This window comes from Lithobates pipiens, unplaced genomic scaffold, assembly GCF_037356315.1.
Source record: "Lithobates pipiens isolate NorthernLeopardFrog02 unplaced genomic scaffold, aLitPip1_a1.2 Scaffold_22, whole genome shotgun sequence".
Lineage (NCBI taxonomy): Eukaryota > Metazoa > Chordata > Amphibia > Anura > Ranidae > Lithobates > Lithobates pipiens.
Genome location: NW_027507784.1, coordinates 315,349,054 through 315,370,665, shown reverse-complemented (window position 1 = coordinate 315,370,665; position 21,612 = coordinate 315,349,054). Strand labels below are relative to the sequence as shown.

Genomic DNA, 21,612 nt, shown 5'->3' with positions numbered 1-21,612 from the left:
CACACACACACACACACACACACACAGTGTGTGTGTGTGTATATATGTGTATATATATATATATATATATATATATATATATATATATATATACACACACATAAATATGGCGGGGGGACATGGTTACTTTCTTGGGGGGTCAGATCGAGGTAGAAGGAAGTTAATAATCTTCCTCCTTCCTCCTCAGTTCCCCCTGATTCTCTCTTCACTCCCCGATTCACCACCTCTGAGCTGGTGAATCGGGGAGTGTGAATTCTGACAGAAATCGCCAGTGTGACGGATTCTCGGTGTATGGAGATGATTGGGGGAGAACATGTTCTCCCTCAATCATCTCTGTTTCATAAACTGTTTATGAGCTGAGATCAGTGGCGGCGGTCCTCGGGATCACCTCTGTTCAGTTTCATAAATAGACAGCAAAGTGTGAAGAAAGCCTAAGATTATATCTGCATTTAAAGTATTTTATGCTGGTTATTTATCTGTAAAAGCCTCCCTGTGTAGAGATCCAAAGCTCGGAGAATCCTGCTGGTTGCTGCCATCTTGGATATGATGTCCACAGCACTCATTCTATAGTATTTTCTTTCGCTCCTCCTCCAGCAGCTACATAAAAGGAGGTGAGTGGTGGAGGAGCTCTTTTCTTACACATTCAAAAGCACATTGCAAGTGAAATAATCGTTTATTTTAGAAAAAACGCTGCAAGTAAGCATTTACAAGACTTGAATAACATGCATTTACAAGACCCGGGACCAGAGGCTCTCTCTTTCCTTACTGGGGATTCGAGGCAGCTGCTGTCAATCACAACCAGTGAGGAGGCAGGGCTAAACTGTGGACACACAAAGCACAGCCCGGGATCGAGCCCATACAAGTGCCCCCGTAGCAAGCAGCTTACTATGATGGTCACTCAGCAGGAGGGAGAAGGTGAAGGACCTGAGAAGAGGAGAATCTGGGCATCCCTGTGCAAAACCACTGCACAGAGCAGGTAAGTATAAAATGTCTGTTATTTGAACATTTACAATCACTTTAACTTCAGGCACACAGGTAAATACACATAAGGCACATATTTCGTGGCTGCTGACTCCTAAGCCCAGCTTTCACTGATTGTCAGTGGTGACCCAGGCTATCGGGAAGGGATAAGAGTGGTTCCTAATCATGTGATCACCATGTCCTCTATGTCATGCAGGCTGGAAGTGCCATCAAGGTTAAAGCTAAACTCCAGGTATTCCCCAACCCCTTACCACCATCCTAAGGGCCAATTCACACATATATGTGGTGATAGACATTTTACCGCATGATAAAACCTCACTGCAGGAACACATAGGAAACAATTCCTATGTGTCTTATTCACAATGCAATTCAGCCTAGAGCTGCACTGCAGCATGCTGTGATAAAATGCAGACATGCTGCATTTTATTGCCAGCCCAAATCGCACTGCAATTTTAGGCAGTGCAGCACATTGCCCTGCCTGACATCGCAGTGAATGAAGTGTACGTTTTCACACTTTAAATAAAGCTGGTACAAATAAAAAGAATGGATAATGCAGTGCTCTAAATTATGCACCACACTGCTCCCTAGCCAGCCGGCGACGCAGCCGCCATACTGTAAAATACTCAACCCAATCCACAGTCACATGATGTGTTGGGTTAAACGCCATCTATTGTTTTCCTGTAAAGAAAGGGGTTCTTCTGGTGTCCACTTTTCTGGCTGTCCTCTCAGCATACAATAGATAAAAAACCGCACAGTGTGATGACATCAGAAAAGGAGGATTGGTCTACTGCACCACTAATCCAGTGGTTGACTGGAAAGAACACTGACAAGAGGCACGGACTGCAGTACAACAAAGCTCTTTAAGACGGAAGTTCTACCCAAAACCTCTTCTTTTGTACCCTGCAGACACTCCTGGCTCCTCCTTTCTGGTGTGTACCCCCATAGGAAGCCCGTTTCTGTGGGGGCACTCATGCATGCTCGCTCCTACGCTGTGCTGACTATATCTATAGACACAGACAGCAGGGCTCAGCCCTACCACCCCTTCTTTCATCACTGGTTCTGATTGACAGCAGTGGGAGTCAATGGCTACTACTACCTCTGCTAAGCCAGTGACTCCTGGAATTGAAGGGAGAGAAGAGCTGTAGAAGGGCACAGAGCTCGATCGAATGAGGGCTCAGGTCAGTGTAAGGGGAGCGAGGGGGGATACTAATACCTAAACATTTCTTATCTTAAAGAGGAGCTCCAGACTCCCTCAGAAAAAAAAATACAAAAGTTGCTGACTTTTAAAATTAAGGCACTTACCTTTCCAGGCGTCCAGCGGTGTCCTTAACCAAACCGATTCTTCAATTGACTATTGGGGTCTGGCACTGCCATCTTGACTAAGGGAAATGGGCAATGAGGCCCTGCAGCTTCACAGCCGCTTTCCTACTGATGTGCAAAATGTATTCAAGAGAAGGAAACATGAACTTTAGAGGCACCTTCATAGCATTGAAGTACAAAATAAACTTTTATTTTTGTTTAAAATTCACATTATTGACATAACATGTTAAAAACAAAACTTGGCCTTTGGTCTATACGACGCTCGCACCACCTAACACAACCAACTATTACCAAAGTGAAACAGATTGATCAATAATGATTCAAAAGTGATATCAATGGGAGGAACAGCTGGTTGGTGGTAGAGACGTAGTGAAGAAAACTCTACGTGTTACGCGCCCTTATGCGCTTCTTCAGGAGATTGGAGTCTAATATATACATGAAAACAGTAAAATTAATTAAAAAACAAACAAGGATAGCCAAATAATGTATCAGAATGAAAACATAACAATTATTTGATAATAATGTAAACAATAACTAACATGTCAAAGAGTCTGCTCCACACCCCCACCACTTTCGGAGGCACCCAACCTAGAAGTCATGTGATTGTAGGTGAACAAGACCCAATTGCAGCGACGTATATAACTGTACAAGTATGATCTATTAAGCAATGTAACAGATAGGATATTACAGGGAAAAGAAGAATACTTAAGGTGCATAATATAGGAAACAATATATGCAGGAAAACCTGGTGGGATCATCCACCAATCAACGGTTTCTCGTGCCTTAAGCAATATAGAGCTACAAAAGGAAGTGCACAAATATATATATATATATATATATATATATATATATATATATATATATATATGTCTATACGTATGGGAAAACAAAGCACAGGAGACACACCCTATCTGTAGGAAGCAGCCAAAGAAGATATATAGAGTTCAAAAGGTGCTTACCGAAAGATCTTTATAAATTATGTGGGACAGGGGTAATCACCATATCCTCAACAGCCAAACTAGGGAACTCTGAACCAGGCACTAGTACCATACACATGGAAAGTGAAAGCTCAAAATGTCTATCCCTATGTAAAGTCCACTTTAAGTGTAATGCCCTGTACACACGGTCGGACATTTCGACAACAAAATCCGTCAGATTTTTTCAGACGGATTTTGCCCCAAATTTGTCTTGCATACACACGGTCGCACAAAGTTGTCGGAAAATCCGATCGTTCAGAACACGGTGACGTAGAGCACGTATGGCGGGATAATAAACGGACCAGTAGGCAATAGCTTTTGTCTCGTAATTTATTCAGAGCATGCGTGGCATGAGTTTAAACGATCGGATTTTGTTGTCGGAAAATTTTAGATCCTGCTCTCAATTTTTGTGTGTTGGAAATTCCAATGGAAAAAGTCTGATGGAGCCCACACACGATCGGATTTCCAGACAACAAGATCCGATCGCACATTTTCCATCAGAAAGCCCGACCGTGTGTACAGGGCATAACAGGCCAGTAGAACTCAGTTTTAAGGCTAAAAAGAAACAAAAGGAGGTATTTAATCAGTAACCTAGTAAGCACTATCAAGATAGAACAACAAGACCTTGTTTAGAAAAAGAAACAAGCCTTGTATCCAAAAACGTGGACAAGGCCCAAGCGGTGCATAACCTACCCAGAGCTGGTGAACGTAATGAAGACCCACCGTCCGTACCTCTCCAGACAGAGTGAATCTGTCTCTGTCCACAAGGTGCTGTGGCCACGTGTATATACGCCCCGACCGGAAGTGCGTAATTCCCGATACCGGAAGTGAAATCACCTGAAAGTGCCCCAACCCGAAACCGGAAGTGACGTCGCCCAGACCGACCGAACGCTAATGCACATGTGCCAGACTCCCCGCAGACTTTCTACTGAAGTGTCCCAGAAGGGTGCAGGAGATGGAGGGTGAACTTTTGGCTCAGTTCAAAGCAGACTAAGGCAAAAGTTGAAGCAGGTACCTGGAGCTCAACTTTAATGCAAGGAATGCATCAAGGTAGAAAATGTTTAGGGCTTATAACCACTTTAAAAAATTTAGTTATGCCGTTGTCTGTGCCCCATGCCAGTGTCAGGAGTGACAACTGGTGTAGCACTGCAGTAGACTGGTCACTTTTTACTTGACAACATGAACTTCTTCTTTAAGGACTTTTTTTTTTTTTTTAAAGGCCTGCTGAATAGGTGAGAGGCAAGGGGAAGGGATAGGAGGCTGGATATTCATTCTTCATGGTGTGCTTTATTTGTCCAGTATTGAAAAAAAAAAAATAGAAAATTTTTTATTACACGCCTAGAAGTCCTTGAAAAAATATGAAAAAAATGTAGATGCTTAGATTGAGTTATTGTCAAATGAATAGATGCACTGAGGTCACATATTGAGCGCTATATTTGGCCTGAGCATCTAGGCATCGATGACCTCTGGCCATAAAAGGGATAACCTGCGCTTTGTGTAATGCTTTTTAGTAAAGATACAGCGAACACCTTGTAGGGTCATTGACTGTATCCTTGAAGCCCGGACTGTGTAACTCTCCATTCTCTCAAATCCATGTATCACAAATCACATTTAGACTTCTATGGCAATTTGAAATCTAATGGGCAGTTAAATAAAAAGGAGCTATCTGCCCGCAGGATGCTTTGAGAGCCAATGGAAGGCCATTACTGTATATAATTCAGTGTTTTCTACCCAAACATTGCATATACTATTTTGTATGGACTGACTCTAAGAAATGTATCATTAAAAAACCTCCACAACCTTCCAAAGATTAGCTTCTCTTCTTTTTAATTGTGTTTTGCATTTCCCATCTAAAAATCCTTATTCTCGCAGGTGCTTTCTCTTCTGTATTCTTCCTAATTATTTTTTGATGGACTATTTGGATACACTTTTGTTACACTTGACTAAATCACCAAAGTAGATAAATGAGAAGTATTTTTTTCTTTGCTGCATTCCACTGCCTATGTAATCTTTTTTTCATTCAAACCCAATGTAATTAATAGAATGCAGGGATTTGCATAATCAGTCTTCAGAAACAAATTTGTTTTCATTTCTTTTAAACAAAAGTTTGTTTTTGAGTGAAATTACTCATCAAGCAATTGTCAATGTGTGCTGGTGCCATATACTGTAAGTAGATAAAATAAAAAAAAATGAGGTATCATTTAGACTCTCCTATTTTCACATGCGATTTTTAGCAAGAGTTTTCTTTTGATCTATTTTAGAGGCACTCTACTAGTACAAATCATTAGTGATCAGGAAGAAGGACCTTTTATATTGGGGGCCAGTGCAGAAGTGCTGCTCTACATTGGTGGTTATTGGAAAAGGGCCTCCTTACCTGTCTGGACAGTGGAGAAGGGCCTCCTTATATTGGTTGTCAGTGGGGAAGGGCCCTTTTTACACTGGTAATCACTAGAAAAGCGCAGCTTACATTGGTGGTGAGAGGAGAAGACCCCTCTTACATTGGTGCTCAAATTAAAGTTGCCCACATTATTTTGGTTATCAATGGAGAAGGCCCCCCTTACATTGGAGAAGAGTCCCCTTACATTGGGGGTTAGTCAAAAAAGGCCATCTTATATTGGTGGTCAAATGATAATTGCCCCCTTATATTAGTCATTGATGGAGAAAAGCCCTCTTACATTTGTACCCCCATTTGAACCCCTGTAACAATGGCCCATTTACATTGAAAGACAGTGGAAAATGGCCCTTTTTACATTGGTAATCAGTGGAGAAAGGCCTCCTTACATTAGTGCTAAAGTGAAAGTCTCCCCCTTATATTGGTTATCATCAGAGAAGGGCCCTCTTACATTGGTGATCAGTGGAGAAGAGCCCCCTTACATTGGTGGTTAGTCAAAAAGGCCCCCCTTATATTGGTGGTCAAATGATAATTGCCCCCTTATATTAGTTATTGATGGAAAAAAGGCCTCTTACATTTGTGATAAGTGGAAAAGGCCCCTTACATTGGTGGTCAGAGGAAAATAACCCTTGTTACAATGGCCTCTTTATAGTGAATCAGAGGAGAAGGCCCCCCTTACATTGGTGCTCAAAGGAAAGTTGCACGCTTATTTTGGTTATCAATGGAGAAGGCCCCCCTTACATTAGTGGTCAGTGGGAAAGGGCCTCCCTGCATTGGAGGTCAGTGGAGAAGAGCCCCCTTACATTGGTGGTCAGTCAAAAAGGGCCCCTTATATTGGTGGTCAAATGATAATTGCCCCATTATATCAGTTATTGATGGAGAAAAGCCCTCTTAGCCCTTGTACACACAGTCGGAGATTCCGACAACCAAATCCGTCGTTTTTTGTCCGACGGATTTTGTCCGAAACTGTTGCATACACACGGTCGGACAAAGTTGTCGGAAAATCCGACGTGATGACTTATTTCGTTACGACGGGACTACGTTCACGATAGTAGCCAATAGCTTTGGTGTAGGAATTTGATCTGAGCACGCGTGGCACTTTGTCCGATCGGAATTCTCTACACATGATCGGAGTATGTCCAATCAGAGCATTTTGTCGGAAAATTTTACCAACAAGTTGGAAAACTTGGTCCGTCGGAAACAGTCCGATGGAGACCACACACAGTCGAAATATCCGGCAAAACGGTCCGATCGGACACATTCCATTGGAATCTCCGACTGTGTGTACAAGGGTTTAGATTTGTGATAAGTGGAAAAGGCCCCTTACATTGGTGGTCGGAGGAAAAGAACCCCTGTTACAATGGCCTATTTACATTGAAATTCAGTGGAAAATGGCCCTTTTTACATTGGTAGTCAGTGGAGTAAGGCCTCATTACATTAGTGCTAAAGGGAAAGTTTCCCCCCTTATATTGGTTATCATCAGAGAAGGGCCCCCTTACATTGGTGATCAGTGGAGAAGGGCCCGTTAGATCGGTGTTCAAAGCAGAATTGCCTCCTTATGTTGGTTATCAGTATAATAGGGCCCCCTGACATTGGTGGTCAGTGATGTGTCCCCTATAATGGCTGGCAGGGCAGCATCTTTCGGACTGAAGAGTAATGCCAAGCACTCCAAAGTCCAACAGATTCGAACGTGATGACGTACAACCAGACTAGAATATGGAAGTTCATAGCCAGTAGCCAATAGCTGCCCTAGCTTCGGTTTACGTCCGTCGGACTAGCATACAGACAAAAGGATTTTTTGACCGAACTCGAGTCCATCAGAAAGATTTGAAACATGTTTTAAAACTAAAGTCCGTCTGATTTTTAGACAGCAAAGGTCCGATGAAGCCCACACAAGATCGAATTGTCCGGCGGATTCATTTTGTCGGACCTAGTCCATCGAAAAGTCAGGTCGTGTGTACACGACATTAGACTCAGACAAAGTAAGTAAGTCAAAAAAGGGGAAAGTATACTGTAAATCTTTTTTTAAGTCATCGCACACAGTTATGTTATTACAAAACTAATTATCCCAAATCTTCCATATGCCTGGTAACATCTGCTGTTTAGGCGGATCACGTTATCATAAATACTTCCAAGGACAGTAAAAAGACTTTTGCTATAAAATAAAATGTAATTTAGTTTTGCTAAAACTTACTTTTCTTTAGAAAATGGATTCCCAGCATAGGAATGACGCAGCCTTGACTTGATAGCTCCGGGCAGACATCACCATTACCATGGCAACCAAACTTCTCCTGAGATTCCATCATGTATCCTCCATTCATGAGCCAATCAGTTTCTCTAGTTTGTATAGTGACAGGTCTGGGTACTTAAAACATTTTAGGACCTTGAGCCTTGGTAGCACATAATCAGGGTTGTCTCATAGCAACAGACCTGGTTCAAACTACAACGTAGATTTGCATGTGTAGCGCTAAACCATCAGGAGTCGCTGAGTGTAATGGGACCCCTGTTCACTTCTTGAGCCTTGAGCGAGGCACGACCCTTGCTGACATCACTGTAAAACTAACCAAATGTCACCTGGGATATCACACAAAGAATAAACACACCTGAAGAAAATATTTGGTTTATATAAGATTAAGGCAGTAATATCAGCACAAAATCAACATATGATTGTACACAAAGAGAGTCACAAGCAACAAAGTAAGCAATCAAGCTTATAAGCCCTTGCACACACAGTCGGAGATTCCGTCAACCAAATCCGTCGGAGTAATTCCGACGGATTAATTCCGGAAGAGGTCCGGAAGTGATGTTGCATACACACGTTCAGACTAAGTTGTCGGAAAATCCAATTGTACATAACGTGATGACGTTATTTCGTTACGACGGGACTACGTTCAGGCTAGTAGCCAATAGATTTGGTCTAGGAATTTGATCTGAGCACTTTGTCCGTCGGAGTAGGCTACATATGATTGGAGTATGTCCGATAGGAGCATTTTGTTGGAAAATTTTACCGGCAAGTTGGAAAACTTGGTCCGTCGGATATTCCGACGGAAACAGTCCGATGCAGACCACACACAGTCGGAATATCCGACAAAACGGTCCGATAGGAAACATTCCGTCAGAATCTCCGACCGTGTGTACAAGGGCTAACAGTGCCACACTAAAGAGACCCAATTGGCCTGCTGGACTCAGAGTATTATCCTAGCTCTCCTACTTATAGAGTATTTTCCCCAAGCGAGCATAAAAGGAGAGTACAAAGGATGTTAGGCTAGCTTGCTAGTGGGCTCTCAGTAATTAGCGGCAGGACTCACGCTGTCCCATATAGAACCGATCACTAAATGTGGGAAAACTCTTCTGCCAGCTTGATGGAGCTCTTTACATTGGAGGTGTAATCCCTTTGTTTGATAAAAAGATGACACTTCCCCAGAGGTGATAACACAGCAAGTGGAGTTCCCCTTTAACAATTTAACAACTGCCTTATAGCACATTTACTGCTACAGGGCAGCCATTCTGTGCAGAATCACGTATATAACCGTGACTCTGCATTTCCGTGTAGGGGACACCCACCGGCGTGCCACTTCTGCTGTGGTTTGTCACAGCAGAAGCCAATCAGCGGTTGCCAGCCAATGGATGTCCGCCAGCACCCGCCAATTATCAAGGAGAGAGGCTGGACGGATCTCTGCCTGTGTAAACAAAGCAGAGCTCCATTCTAACAGGAGGGAAGAGATGGGTTTTAATATAATATTGTAATAAAATCCAGCACATCCCTTAGTGAAAGCACCACGCAAAGTACACAAAAACACTAGCTAGGCACACATTTAACTCTTTGATCAATCTAGATGTTTAACCCCTTCCCAGCCAGTGTCATTAGTACAGTGACAGTGCATATTTTTAGCACTGATGAATGTATTAGTGTCAATGGTTCTCGCAAAGTGTCAAAAGTGTTGGTTAGTGTCCGATTGTCTGGCGCAATATTGCAGTCCTGCTATAAGTTGCTAATCACCACCATTACTAGTATGACAGCGCAATTGTCAGTTAAAGCAAGGCAGTGCCATATGGCAAAAAAATGGCATGGCCATGAAGTGGGGTATATCTTCAGGAGGTCAAGTGGTTAAGGTAAGCCTTGCACTAATAACTCAAAATGTGGTCATACTCAAAAATATAAACTACTATCCATTTAACGAAAATATACTACGTGTAGTTGTAAATAATGCTACTAAGAATGGAGGATATCCATTATCATTAGAGAATATTGGACAGAACGTTCTGTTCCGCTGACTCTTTGTCGACAGAGCTTCATCCTGACAGAGGGAATGTGATGGATTTTCTTTCCTTGTAAAGCACATTCCGTAATAAAAACACCACACACAGTACACAAAAACACTGGCTAGGCACGCATTTAAAAAATGAATATATTCCAAAAGATGCTCCCCTGCACTTAAGTGGTATGCTTGAAGGCTAGCCCATATCGACTCTTCACCAGCACCGATAGGCCTTGTTGCCCCCTCAGGACAATGAGTATCCTTATATATACTGCAAAAAATAGGATTTATTTCATCATGCTTACCTGTAAAATCCTTTTCTTTGAGTACATCATGGGAGACAGAGTTAGGCTAATATTTATTACCTGCTGAGTTATACTTCATCTCCAGGTGAATGGACACTGGTAGACCAATGGTCTTTAGACAGGAAGTGATCCCCAATATAACCCCTCCCATACAGGAAGTACTTTCGTTTTGTAGCAAGCACTGAATCCTCAAATAGAAGGGAGGGATCCTTTGTGTCCCATGATGTTACAGGTAAGTATGATGAAAAAATACCTATTTTTTTTTTCATACATCATGGGACAGAGATAGGCTAATATTCATTACCTGCTGGGATGTCCCAGAGCAATAGCCTTGAGGGGAGGGAGACACCCTGCCAAACAATAGCCATCAGACCTTATGCAGTACATTGTAGCCCCAATCCTCGGCTGCTTGAACATCAACTTGATAAGTTTATAAGCTTGTAAGCTTATGCACCGAAGACCAGGTAGCAGCCTTACAAATCTGAGCCACAGATACCTGAGAAAGAAAAGCCCAGGAGGTTCCTACACCCCTGGTAGAATGAGCTCTCACCCTAAAGCAGCCTTTCTCAACCTTTTAAACACAGAGGAATCCTTGAAAAAGTTCTCCAGTCTTGGGGAACCCCTGCTAAAAATTAGAAAACTACAACTCATGATAAATTAGTGTGATGGTCAGAGGGAAGAATGGTCCTTACACTTGTGGTCATTGGGAAGAATTACCTCCTTACAGATAGCTAAAAAGATCAATGGTGTCAGTGGTAACTTATCCGAGAGGCAGAAATGGCCCAATGCTGAAGGAACCCCAAGCAACCTCTTGAGGAACCCTAGTTGAGAATCACTGCTCTAAAGGGAGGAGGCTTACGTTTCAGACCATAGGCCTGAATGACCAATTGACGGACCCAATTGGCAATGGAAGCTTTGGAAGCTGCCTGCCCCTTCTTGGGTCCCTTTGGTAAAACAAAAAAAAAAAAAGAGTCTGATCTTCGGATCTCCACAGATCTAGACAAATAAATGTACAGACAAGAGAGCCAAATGAAAAACTTGCTGTATTGGATCCTTTAAGGCATCAGCAGCAAAACGCAGCGCTCGGGGAATATCTGCCTTATTTTCAGGCAGATCATCCTCCCTATTAGGCCTGTCAGGCCGTCTGATCTGATCCTTTACGGACTGGCAGACAACAGCTGGCTGAAAAGCTGAACTGGCTAAAGAAAAGGAAGCTTTTAATAATGACTCCAATTTTGTGTCAACAAGGTCTTTCAAGCCCTGTGCATTATCCACCTGACAAGTTAAGTTCTTGTTCAAGGAAGAGACTGCTGCATCTTCGGCTGGCATGCTCCACTTCTTAACAAACTTTTTATCCATGGGATATAAAAGGGAAAACCTCTTAGGTCATGATGTTCCCAATCAGCATACACCACCTGTATTAACAGAGGGTGTAAGGAGAAAGCCTGTGTGTTCTGAAGAGGCCTCAGGGATCCCAAAGAGGACCAGGGGGGCTTAGTAATCTCTGCAAGAGGCAACTTAAAGGCGGAACGAACCATTTCGGTAAGAGTCAGGAACAAAAGCCTCTGTGATTGAGAGGCAGATATCAACTGGATATCTTCTTGTCCAGATTGCTCAGAAGCAGACTCATCTGCCAGGCCATCCACAAAATCCTGAGCTTTTAGCACTTCCCCATCAACCCATTCCTGCTCCAGACTAGGAGACTTCGGGGAGGGGGATCTGTCACGCTTCTTGCCACCCTGTGGGATGGAGGCAATCATGCCACCAATTCAATGCTCTAACCCGGCAAGGGCCAAGGACAATTCATCCTTGGTGATAAAGGCTGAAGCAGCAGCGTTGACTCTAGACACAATACCAGACAGCGGCTTAGATTGCCCGGAAAAATCTGGTCCTTTAGGGGATACAACACTAGGGTTATGAGTAGGTTCATCAGGAACTACTGATGACATAGGTGTGCCCTTCCCTGTAGTGTTAGACCCGCTCCTCTTTTTTGAAGACATTTACTAGCCACAAAAAGAGAGTGGGTGTAGTATTAAAACACCTCAGAAGGGAGACCCTTTATTAGGGCTCACCAAGCCCCTATGCAGCAATCCTGCTAAGCACCTTTAGCCCGCCAAGCAACACCTGGTGACTCACGTGACCCGGGTAAGGAGAAATTAACCTCTGCAAATGCCTGGTTCAGAGCCTGCTGGTTCAGGCACGTGCGCGGTCCCGGTGAACGGGCGTGGCTGTATTCGCGTATGACACGAGTCTTTGTACGCCCAGATAAATGTATAGCGCCTGTGCGGCAAAGCCAAATAAACAAACTGCTGAGCCCAGCGGCACTCTTGCGAACGCACGTGCTCCATGGCAAACCATGGTAAAATGATGCAGCGTTGTGCGCCATCATGCAGGTAAAAAACACAGAGACACAGGAAAAAAGGTACACTTTGCAAACACCCACAGCTAGCCCAAAACTCCCCCGTATGGTCACCGCACACAGGTGTTCAGCCTCTAGCTAGCTTGACTTATTGTTACAATCACTGGGACACCACACCCTACAATAAGTAAATAAAGGGGTTTTTCTTACCCTCCCAGGTGCAGGGCAGCTTAGAAACGAAGAGCCCAAACTTCACCCATCACGGCGGGTTCCTGTCACTTGAGGACCTTCAAGGACTGGGTACCCTTTTCATGTTATGGTCCACTCCCTTGGACCTGTACAGAACCCTGCAGGAATGCTTAGCGCTGTGGTGTCCAGTATTCCACTTTGCAGTGTCTAGCGCCCAAAGATCGCATTACAGGCAAAGCCTTGCAGGATCTTGAGTCTTGTTTGCAAGGCTCGGGTACCATTTATCTAAGCATATAAAGCCTGTGTCAAATGGATCCAATCGGTCAAACCCTTGATTCATTTAAGAACTGTTTGTGGGACTTTAGCTTTAGCTCAGAAAGCTCAAACAACCGTGCCATCCACCTTGCAGACACTGGTAAAAAAAAAGGACATACTTCCTGTATGGGAGGGGTTATATAGGGCAGTGGTCATCAACCCTGTCCTCGGGACCCACTAACAAGCCAGGTTTGATATCATTTGCTGCTCAGTGATTGCAGTATTCTAGTCTGTATCTCCCCAAGGTAATACATAAAACCTGGCCTGCTAGTGGGTCCTGAGGACAGGGTTGATGACCACTAATATGGGGATCACTTCCTGTCTAAAGACCTTTGGTCTACCAGTGTCCATTTACCTGGAGATGAATCAATGAATTAATGAACGTTATCCATTCCTCCCACACTGGTTCATCGCAGTACACCCGGAAGTCTTGCTTTTTATGATATGCCTATTTATGTCCTTCTTTGTGAGTATAACATTTGTTGCTTGTTACTTTTCAATAAATATTATTAAGGTAATACACTAGGTCGGTGGTCCCTCTCTTCTTCTTGTTTAGGCACATGTTTAACCCTTTGATTGCCTTTCACGTTTAACCCCTTTCCAACCAGTGTCTTTAGTACAGTGACAGTGTATATTTTTAGCACTGATCACTCTATTAGTGTCCCTGGTTTCCACAAAGTGTCAATGTCAGATTGTCTGTCGCAATATCGCAGTCCCACTATAAGTCACTGATTGCCACCATTGCTAGTATAAAACAAAAAAAAAATTCAGTATATATCCTATACTTTATGGACGCTATAATTTTTGTGCAAACCAATTAATATACGCCTATTTGATTTTTTTTTTAACCAGAAATATGTAGCAGAATACATATTGGCCTAAATTGATGAAAATTGAAATTGAAATTGAATTACATTTTTTTTTTTAAATTGTCGTTTTCTTTTTATTTATTGTGCAAAAAATAAAAAATGCAGAGGTGATAAAATACCATCGAAAGAAAGCTCTATTTGTAGGGAAAAAATATATAAATTTATTTAGGTACAGTGTTGCATGACTGTGCAATTATCAGTTAAAATAATGCAGTGCTGTATCACAAAAAATGGCCTGGTCATGAAGGGGGGGGGGGGGGGGGGGGTGAATCTTCCAGAGGTCAAGTGGTTAATAAAGGTGGTAAGTTGGAAAGTCACTTTACAGATGTGAGGAAGTTGCAAAAAGTGGTTCAAATTGAAGAAAAGTAAGGGCAGAATTTAGCAGTAAGGTGTCCCTTTTATTGTAGAACTTGTAGAACTTGCTTGAATGGAATAGGCCTGAGATAATATACAGTACATTCATAGTCCCAGCCTAATCAGGCAACAGAGGGCATTAGGAATGATATCCTGCATGCAGTACTTCAATGGATGGCTAGTATGGATAGGCCACAACAATGATTAGGCAACAGAGCTACACCCCAGCAATGATTGGGCTACAGAGCCCGTGTCACTATATGGCAGTCTGTGTTGTGAAAATCTTGTACTCGAGTAACTGGGAGTCATAACAAGTGAGCTTGTAGCATGTAGAGGTGTACTATGGGCTGAGAACCCTCTCACCCAGTCCTTTATGGTAGCAGTATGAAACTATGGCCTTGCTGCTGGGGGGCCCCCCTTTCTCAATATCCTCCCGCAGATGTAGTGGTGCCAATGGCCATGACCAATCTGTCTATCTGCAGGATTGACTATCCTGTTTCTCAGTATGAGCAGCAATGTGGAAATCCTCTTCTCCGCTCTCTGGCACAATCTGTTCTGGTATGTAGTGTCCTGGATCAACCTTCACTCTCTCAGACCTCCTGTCTCTTTCCCGGTCTTTCCTCTCCTCCCCCTCATGTTCCCGGGCTTTTGTTTTTATATTCTCCCACCCCTGTTGCTCACTTACATGGGATTTGTAGTTCCCTTCCAGCTGATCTGAAAGGAAAGGTCCTGCCAGCAGCATATAAGTTCCAGCATTCTTAGCATGGCTGTATTAGTTTTCACTAAACTGCAAAGCTCTGCCATCTTGTGGCAATTTTATAATCTGCAATCAGTAACAATGCAGAGTGTTACACATGTTTTATTGATCATTGTCCTGTATTACAGAATACCTGGGGTAGGTCTTATTTTAGACAATATCAAAGGGCCTCATTTGTACGGTGGCTCTAAACACACCACTGAAAGGGGATCCATGGTGGACTAACTGGTTCCTTGTACTGCTTCTCCCTGTCCCAGTATGAGCAGGAGGTCAATACCAAGTCACATTCGGGTACCTGCACTTCTTGCATTAAAGAGGGCCGCAAGTTTGGTTTGGGCCCTGAGCACAGCTCCGCCAACCCCCCCGGCAATCTGCTCTACCCACTCTGGCACAGTTAGTATCTAGCAATACACATTAAATCGCTTATACTCTAAATATGTGTGTGTGTGTGGGTGGATAACTCAAGCTCATAGACAATCTTTGAAAGTATATATCTGACTTTACTTGTTGTTTTTATAAAAGGAATAACATGAATCGAACATTTGGTTTGCAACACATAAGCAGGTCCCTGCAGTAACCAGTAATAAAGATAAACAGAGTAATCAGCATAATAAAGTATTGCTATGCAACTCTAGCGCTGCCCTTTTTTAGCTACTTCCCCGCATGGGTAAACTAACACCCAGCACTATCTACCTATGCAGTCAGGCCTGACTGATCTAGATGGAAGTCCAGTGAAACAATATTCGCTAGCAATCTTTCGGTGGTGCACTTGAAGAACAACTTTGTAATCCAAACGAATAATAAAGATAAAGTATCTGTCTTTAAACAGCTCTCACCACCCGGACAAGTCCAAGTCCGTTTCCTCCACCGATTCGTCTAGGAACAGGAATCCACCGACCTCCGAGTCTTCAATCCTTCTGGTGTACTGCAGCAAGGATGAGAAAATGTCTCTATGGTGCAGCTAGGCTGGCAGAGGGCTCTTTGGAAAAGAGCACAAGGCCCAGGCTTCAGGCCTTGTGCCTCCAGCAGTTCAGCACAGACCTCCTCTCGCTAGGAGAGGGGGGGGTGTCCAAAAAAGAGCGAACTGGGCCTCTCCCCCTCCTTATATGCCCTCCCCCATGAGTCTCTGGGGCATAACTCCAAACATCCTGGGAACCAGCGGGGTTCTGGGAACAGTAGTTTTATAGTCCTTAAAGAGACCCCGCTACATTTATTATGTAGAAATAACTTTTTTTTTTATACAATTATATTTTTTTATAATTATGGATTATTTTCATTTTTGTCTTATATATCTGCCTATAGTTCAGCTTTAATTTCTTTTATGACTGCTCAAACTGCTGTCCTTGCTCCTTCCTGTCTGGCCAGTGCCAGTATTTAAAGTGGTTGTAAACCTCCGACATGAAATATGAACAAATCATATTCCTCTATAGCAGGAATATGCAATTAGCAGACCTCCAGCTGTTGCAAAACTACAAGTCCCATCATGCCTCTGCCTCTGTCATGCTTGCGGCTGTCAGAGTCTTGCTATGCCTCATGGGACTTGTAGTTCTGCAACAGCTGGAGGTCCGCTAATTGCATATCCCTGCTCTATAGTGTTTACTTGTCTCAATGAGGAACACTTAATGTCATTTCTGTCTGCTGCTTCATTCCTCTGCTATCTCTGCATTAATCACTTCCGACAAGTTTTTCTGACACCAGGAGAAAAATAGTGACAGGGGAGGGAGCTCCAGCTGGTTGACAGCCCCCGTTCTGTCCCTGTGTGTTGTGTGAAGGCAGGGGGGGGGTCAAAACTGGGATCAGGAACAAGACAGCAGATTCTAGACAGAGAGCATAACCAAAGAGCAGGAACCAGATAATGACTAGCAGTATCTGGCAGCAAGCAAAACACTGGAGCAAGGTTTAACAGCAGAAGAGGGACTAAATACCCTCCCAGCAGCCTGCACCAGGTGGAGCTAATTACTGGGATCTGATGGATGCTGGGAGATACCAGCTGGTGGACATTGGGACTACAAACTTCCCCTCTGGGAAGCACAGTGCCACCAGCAGGTAAACCAGGTACTGACACAGCATCATCACCCTCTGACCATTGCATCTCCTTTTAGGAGGAAATACACAGGAGGTGGGCATCTCCTCCTCCATAACATCTTTCTTTGTTCTGACTGCAGTCAGCCGTAGCTGAAATCTCATTGGTTGCCATGGTTTAGTGCACATTGTTGGGTTTGCACTGTGATGTTCTTGGGGGCTATTTGCTTTATCACGTTTTATAAATATTTTGTGTTATTTACTCTTGCTGAGATGTGTAATTTATTTTTTCTTATTAAAGCACTTCCACTCCTGAATCCTGGGCCCAGTACAGCCACGACAACATATACCATGCAGAAAGAGAGAGAATGGCTTCAATAAATCTTCGCTCTCTTATTGACAATATCCTCCAAGACGTCTCCGAGGACCTACGATCTCAGTGCGACAATGTCAACAGCGCCTTTGCCAAGCGCTGTGAAGAAGTGGAAGATGCCAAGAGAAAGATGGAGGACCACTTAAAGAAGGTAAGTCCACATTTTTTAAGAAATAGATGTCAAACACAAAGGGAATTATGTTTGTTCCTGTCACAGAAACGTCCAGCACCCAGCTTGGGTGCCTCTGTTAAGAGATATAGCTTCCTCCAGTCTGGACTTAGGAACCAAATAATATAGCTGATCATCCAAAACTATACAACACTAGCTTAGATGCAAACTGGAACTCTTTATTGTAAACTCACGTAGAATTTATATACCACACAAAAAGAGCTTGATCACGTTATGCAAATAGTAAGATAAATAACATAGCTAGGGAACAGCCAACATAAACATCAATCTAATTAACATGAACTAATTAACCAACTAGTCACTTATACAAATGTAGGTATCAAGACCATTTGACACCCAGTCCACCACCCCGGATACAAAAAGTACATTACACATTATCATAAGCATAAACACATAACATCCCAATGGTTCGCTAACAAGGTACCGTGGCCACAATATTAATCACCTTTCCAAGAGATGATCAGACAGACAGAAATAGGTGACTCAATTAACAATGGAAATGCACGGGAAGATAAAATCGCTTTGTTTGCGGACGATGTTCTGTTCTTTATCGGGGATATGAACTCTACCTTGAATAATGTGGTGCAGATGATGGGGGAGTTTGGGCAACAGTCGGGTCTGGTAATCAATTGGAATAAATCAGCACTCCTGCCGTTGACCAGACCTGGGGATTTATCTCCACCTACAATTATGTGTCTAGAGGTGGTGTCTAAGCTGAAGTACCTGGGTGTCTGGATCACTGGAGAAGTAAATCAGTATGTCAAGGAGAATCTGGTACCACTGTTGACAAAATTGAAACAGAAGGTTAACAACTGGTGTTGTCTCCGTCTCTCCGCGGCGGGGCGCTGCAACTTAATTAAAATGATCTGGCAGCCACAAATTTTATATATCTTGCACAATTCTCCAATTTGGATCAACCAAAAGTGGTTCAAGAAATTGGAATCGCTATTTCGCGATCTAGTTTGGAAGAAGGGGCAAGCTCGGATTAGGCTACAGACGTTGCAGCTCCCAGTCGAGAGGGGAGGAATGGCGATACCACATTTGAGATCATATTTTTTGTCAGCTCAACTCCAGCATTTAGCTGGGGCTGGGCTTCAAAGTGGAGGGTGCCCAAATCATAAATTGATGACTGACAATGCACCGCATAAATCATTGGTTGAAGTTCTGGAAGCCGACTCGTTTGCTCATAGGTGCCCTACTAATGCACTAGTGAGGAAGGTGTGGCGGACAGTAAAGCAACTTATGGGTTATGTGGGAGTGACCAATTATACCCCTTTATGGTACAATAGAAATCTGGCTGAATTAAGCAGCATAGATAGATCTTTGGAATGGGAGAGGCAGGGGATTAGTAGGCTAGTGCAATTATATGAAGGGAATCTTATTAAATCCTTTGAAGACCTTAGGCAAGAATTTAGTATATCCAACAAGACGTTTTATAAATATCTGCAATTGAGGCATGGAATTCTAGCACAGTATGGGTCACTAGTTATTGAAAGGACTGAAACTTCCTTGTTCCAGGGCCTTATTGATCGAAGGCAGGTAAAGGGCCAGATTTCTAGGCTTTACATAAAACTTAGGGATAAAACCTTGAAGGGGGAGGGACCCGATAAGAGCAGGCGTGGATGGGTAGGGGATATAGGGCCGATAACCCAGAAGCAATGGGACGAGACACTTGAACAGGGAAGTTTGGTTTCTATATCTCCATCACAGCGAATGTCTCACTTGTTTCTTATACATAGAGCATATTATACCCCCCATAAGATGTGGAAAATGGGTAGGAAACCCAGGGATGGTTGCCCCAGATGTGGGGCACCAGGTGACCTTCTTCATATGGTGTGGAAATGCCCAAAATTGTACAGGTATTGGATAGAAATTGTACAGCGAATAAACAGGACTTTTAAGACTACTTTGAAACCAGAAGCCAAGATTTGCTTATTGGGGATTCTAGAGGAGGGTAGAATTCATTCCCTAACAAGGACGTCTATACTAAGGTGCCTGTACCAGGCTAGGCGGTTAATAGCAATAAATTGGCAAGCTAAAAACCTTCCTGTATTGGAAGCATGGGCAAATGCAATTAATTCCACAATTTGGTGTGAACGAGCGATGTTCATAAAGCAAAATAATTTAAAGAAATTTAGGGCATTATGGAACCCCTGGCTGAGTGATATGGGTTACCCCTTGAGTGGGGTTGCCGAAGGATAGACTCAGAATCTGCTAGTTTGGTTTGTGGTTGTGGGGGGGGGGGGGGGCTTTCCACCTTTGCACCCCCTTTGGTGGATTTTTCTGTGGGTGCACTACTCCTCTACTTTTTTTTTTTTTGATCTTAATGGCGACCATGATCTCCCAACCAGCCAACCATGATCGAGGTAGCTGGGGCAAACAGCGCGTGTTCAAAGTGGGGGGGAGGGTTGGGGAGGGGGGCTGGGGGATAACTATGAAGGAAAGCCGGTGGTAATTCGAGTGTTGTATATGGCTTTGTTTTTATTATATATGTATGAGATGATGGTTTTTCTGATTCGTGAAAGCCACTGTAAATCTGTGTTTAAAAAACATCTTTTCAACATGTTGAAATGCACACCTAGGAGGCATGCAATGGGAAAAAGACACACATAACAAACGGTGATCCCACCCCACCTCAGACTGTCCAGCAAAAGTCTACAAAAGTCGATGAGACAAACGTTCCAGCAGCCTGATACAGTGGAATAAGTTATGTTTGTAGATTTCTTAAGGGATATTTTTGATAAATAATTCTGTCCCAAGTGCCTTTCCAATCCAGTCTGCAGGAGGGCCACCATATTTCCTCTGACCATTAACCTATCCAAAATGAATATTACTTCTTTCCATCCACTCCAGAAGGGAAGTTTTATTGTCCCTCTCAGCGTTCATCACGTAGTTGTCCATCATTGGAGAATGATCTGCTCTCTCCATGTGCCATAATCAGTGGGTAGGAGGCTTACCCCTTGTCCTCTCCAAAAGCCTCTGTCCTGGTTGGGTCTGTCACAGACCCATTTTCCATAAAGCTTTGCACCGAAAGTTAACTTTGCTCCCCTTAAACTAGGAGTGCTCAACCTTTTAAAGAGCGAGGTGCACTTAATGTAAGTGAGTTAAGTGAAACGATCGCGGGCCACAACAAACTATGGGGTTATACTGCCCCGAAACTGGCAATGTAAATGAGCCCTTACTGTCCTAATCACCCTATAAGGTTGCTTTCACAGTGATGTGATTTGGCTTTCATGTGGGTTAGCTGCACTGAGCCATAGACTTCGATTACATATTGCAGGTGTTGTGCACCCTCCTGCATTCAAGAGTTCAGGAGTTGCACTCAGGTCGGCAACCTGTTGATCGCAATCTGGGCTTGCTGACCCGCCATCCCAGAGCATGCACATCCCTGGTTTGAGGTTGACATGGGTTGAGCACCTCTGCCTTAAACCCTCTTCTTTCTGTAACATGAAATCCCACCACCCATTTTTTTGGGTTTGTTCACATTTTGTCTTAACCTCCTAATTCATGTTCTGTCTCGCTCCCATCCTCCATTCTTGCCTTGGTGAGAATGATGTGCTCCACTCATGGTGCCTTCTGGGATATGTACATCAGATATCAAAGGAGGCACTGACTTCCATACAGCAGATGGAGGAGGAGGGCAGGCCTGGCAGTGCATCATTGGGACCTGGAAGAGAGAGTGGGCTTCCAATGACATCAGTGATCAAGATCAAACACAAGAACAAAACAGGGCACTGGATTTCACATTTTTGAAGGTCAGTGAAATTGTTACTGGGCACTCTGGTTTTGGTTCAGCAGCACTCCACAAAACAAGGACCACCCTTAGGAAAAAGGGAAAGGACCCAGAATTGAAAATCCACAACCATACAATCCAATGAGCACCAAACAAATGTACAAAAGTCTAAGGTAATTTATTGATAAAATTGATTCTGCTGAGAATCAATTTTATC

General features: G+C 43.4%; 1 protein-coding gene across 1 annotated transcript in view; it reads left to right on the top strand.

Moving 5' to 3' along the window:
* Positions 1-21,612, top strand: part of TEKT4 (tektin 4) — a 111,754-nt gene that overhangs the window by 41,107 nt on the left and 49,035 nt on the right. Inside the window, exon 4 of the mRNA XM_077449410.1 lies at positions 17,401-17,623. Coding sequence (XP_077305536.1) covers positions 17,401-17,623 — 223 coding nt within the window. The remainder of the gene's footprint in view (positions 1-17,400; positions 17,624-21,612) is intronic.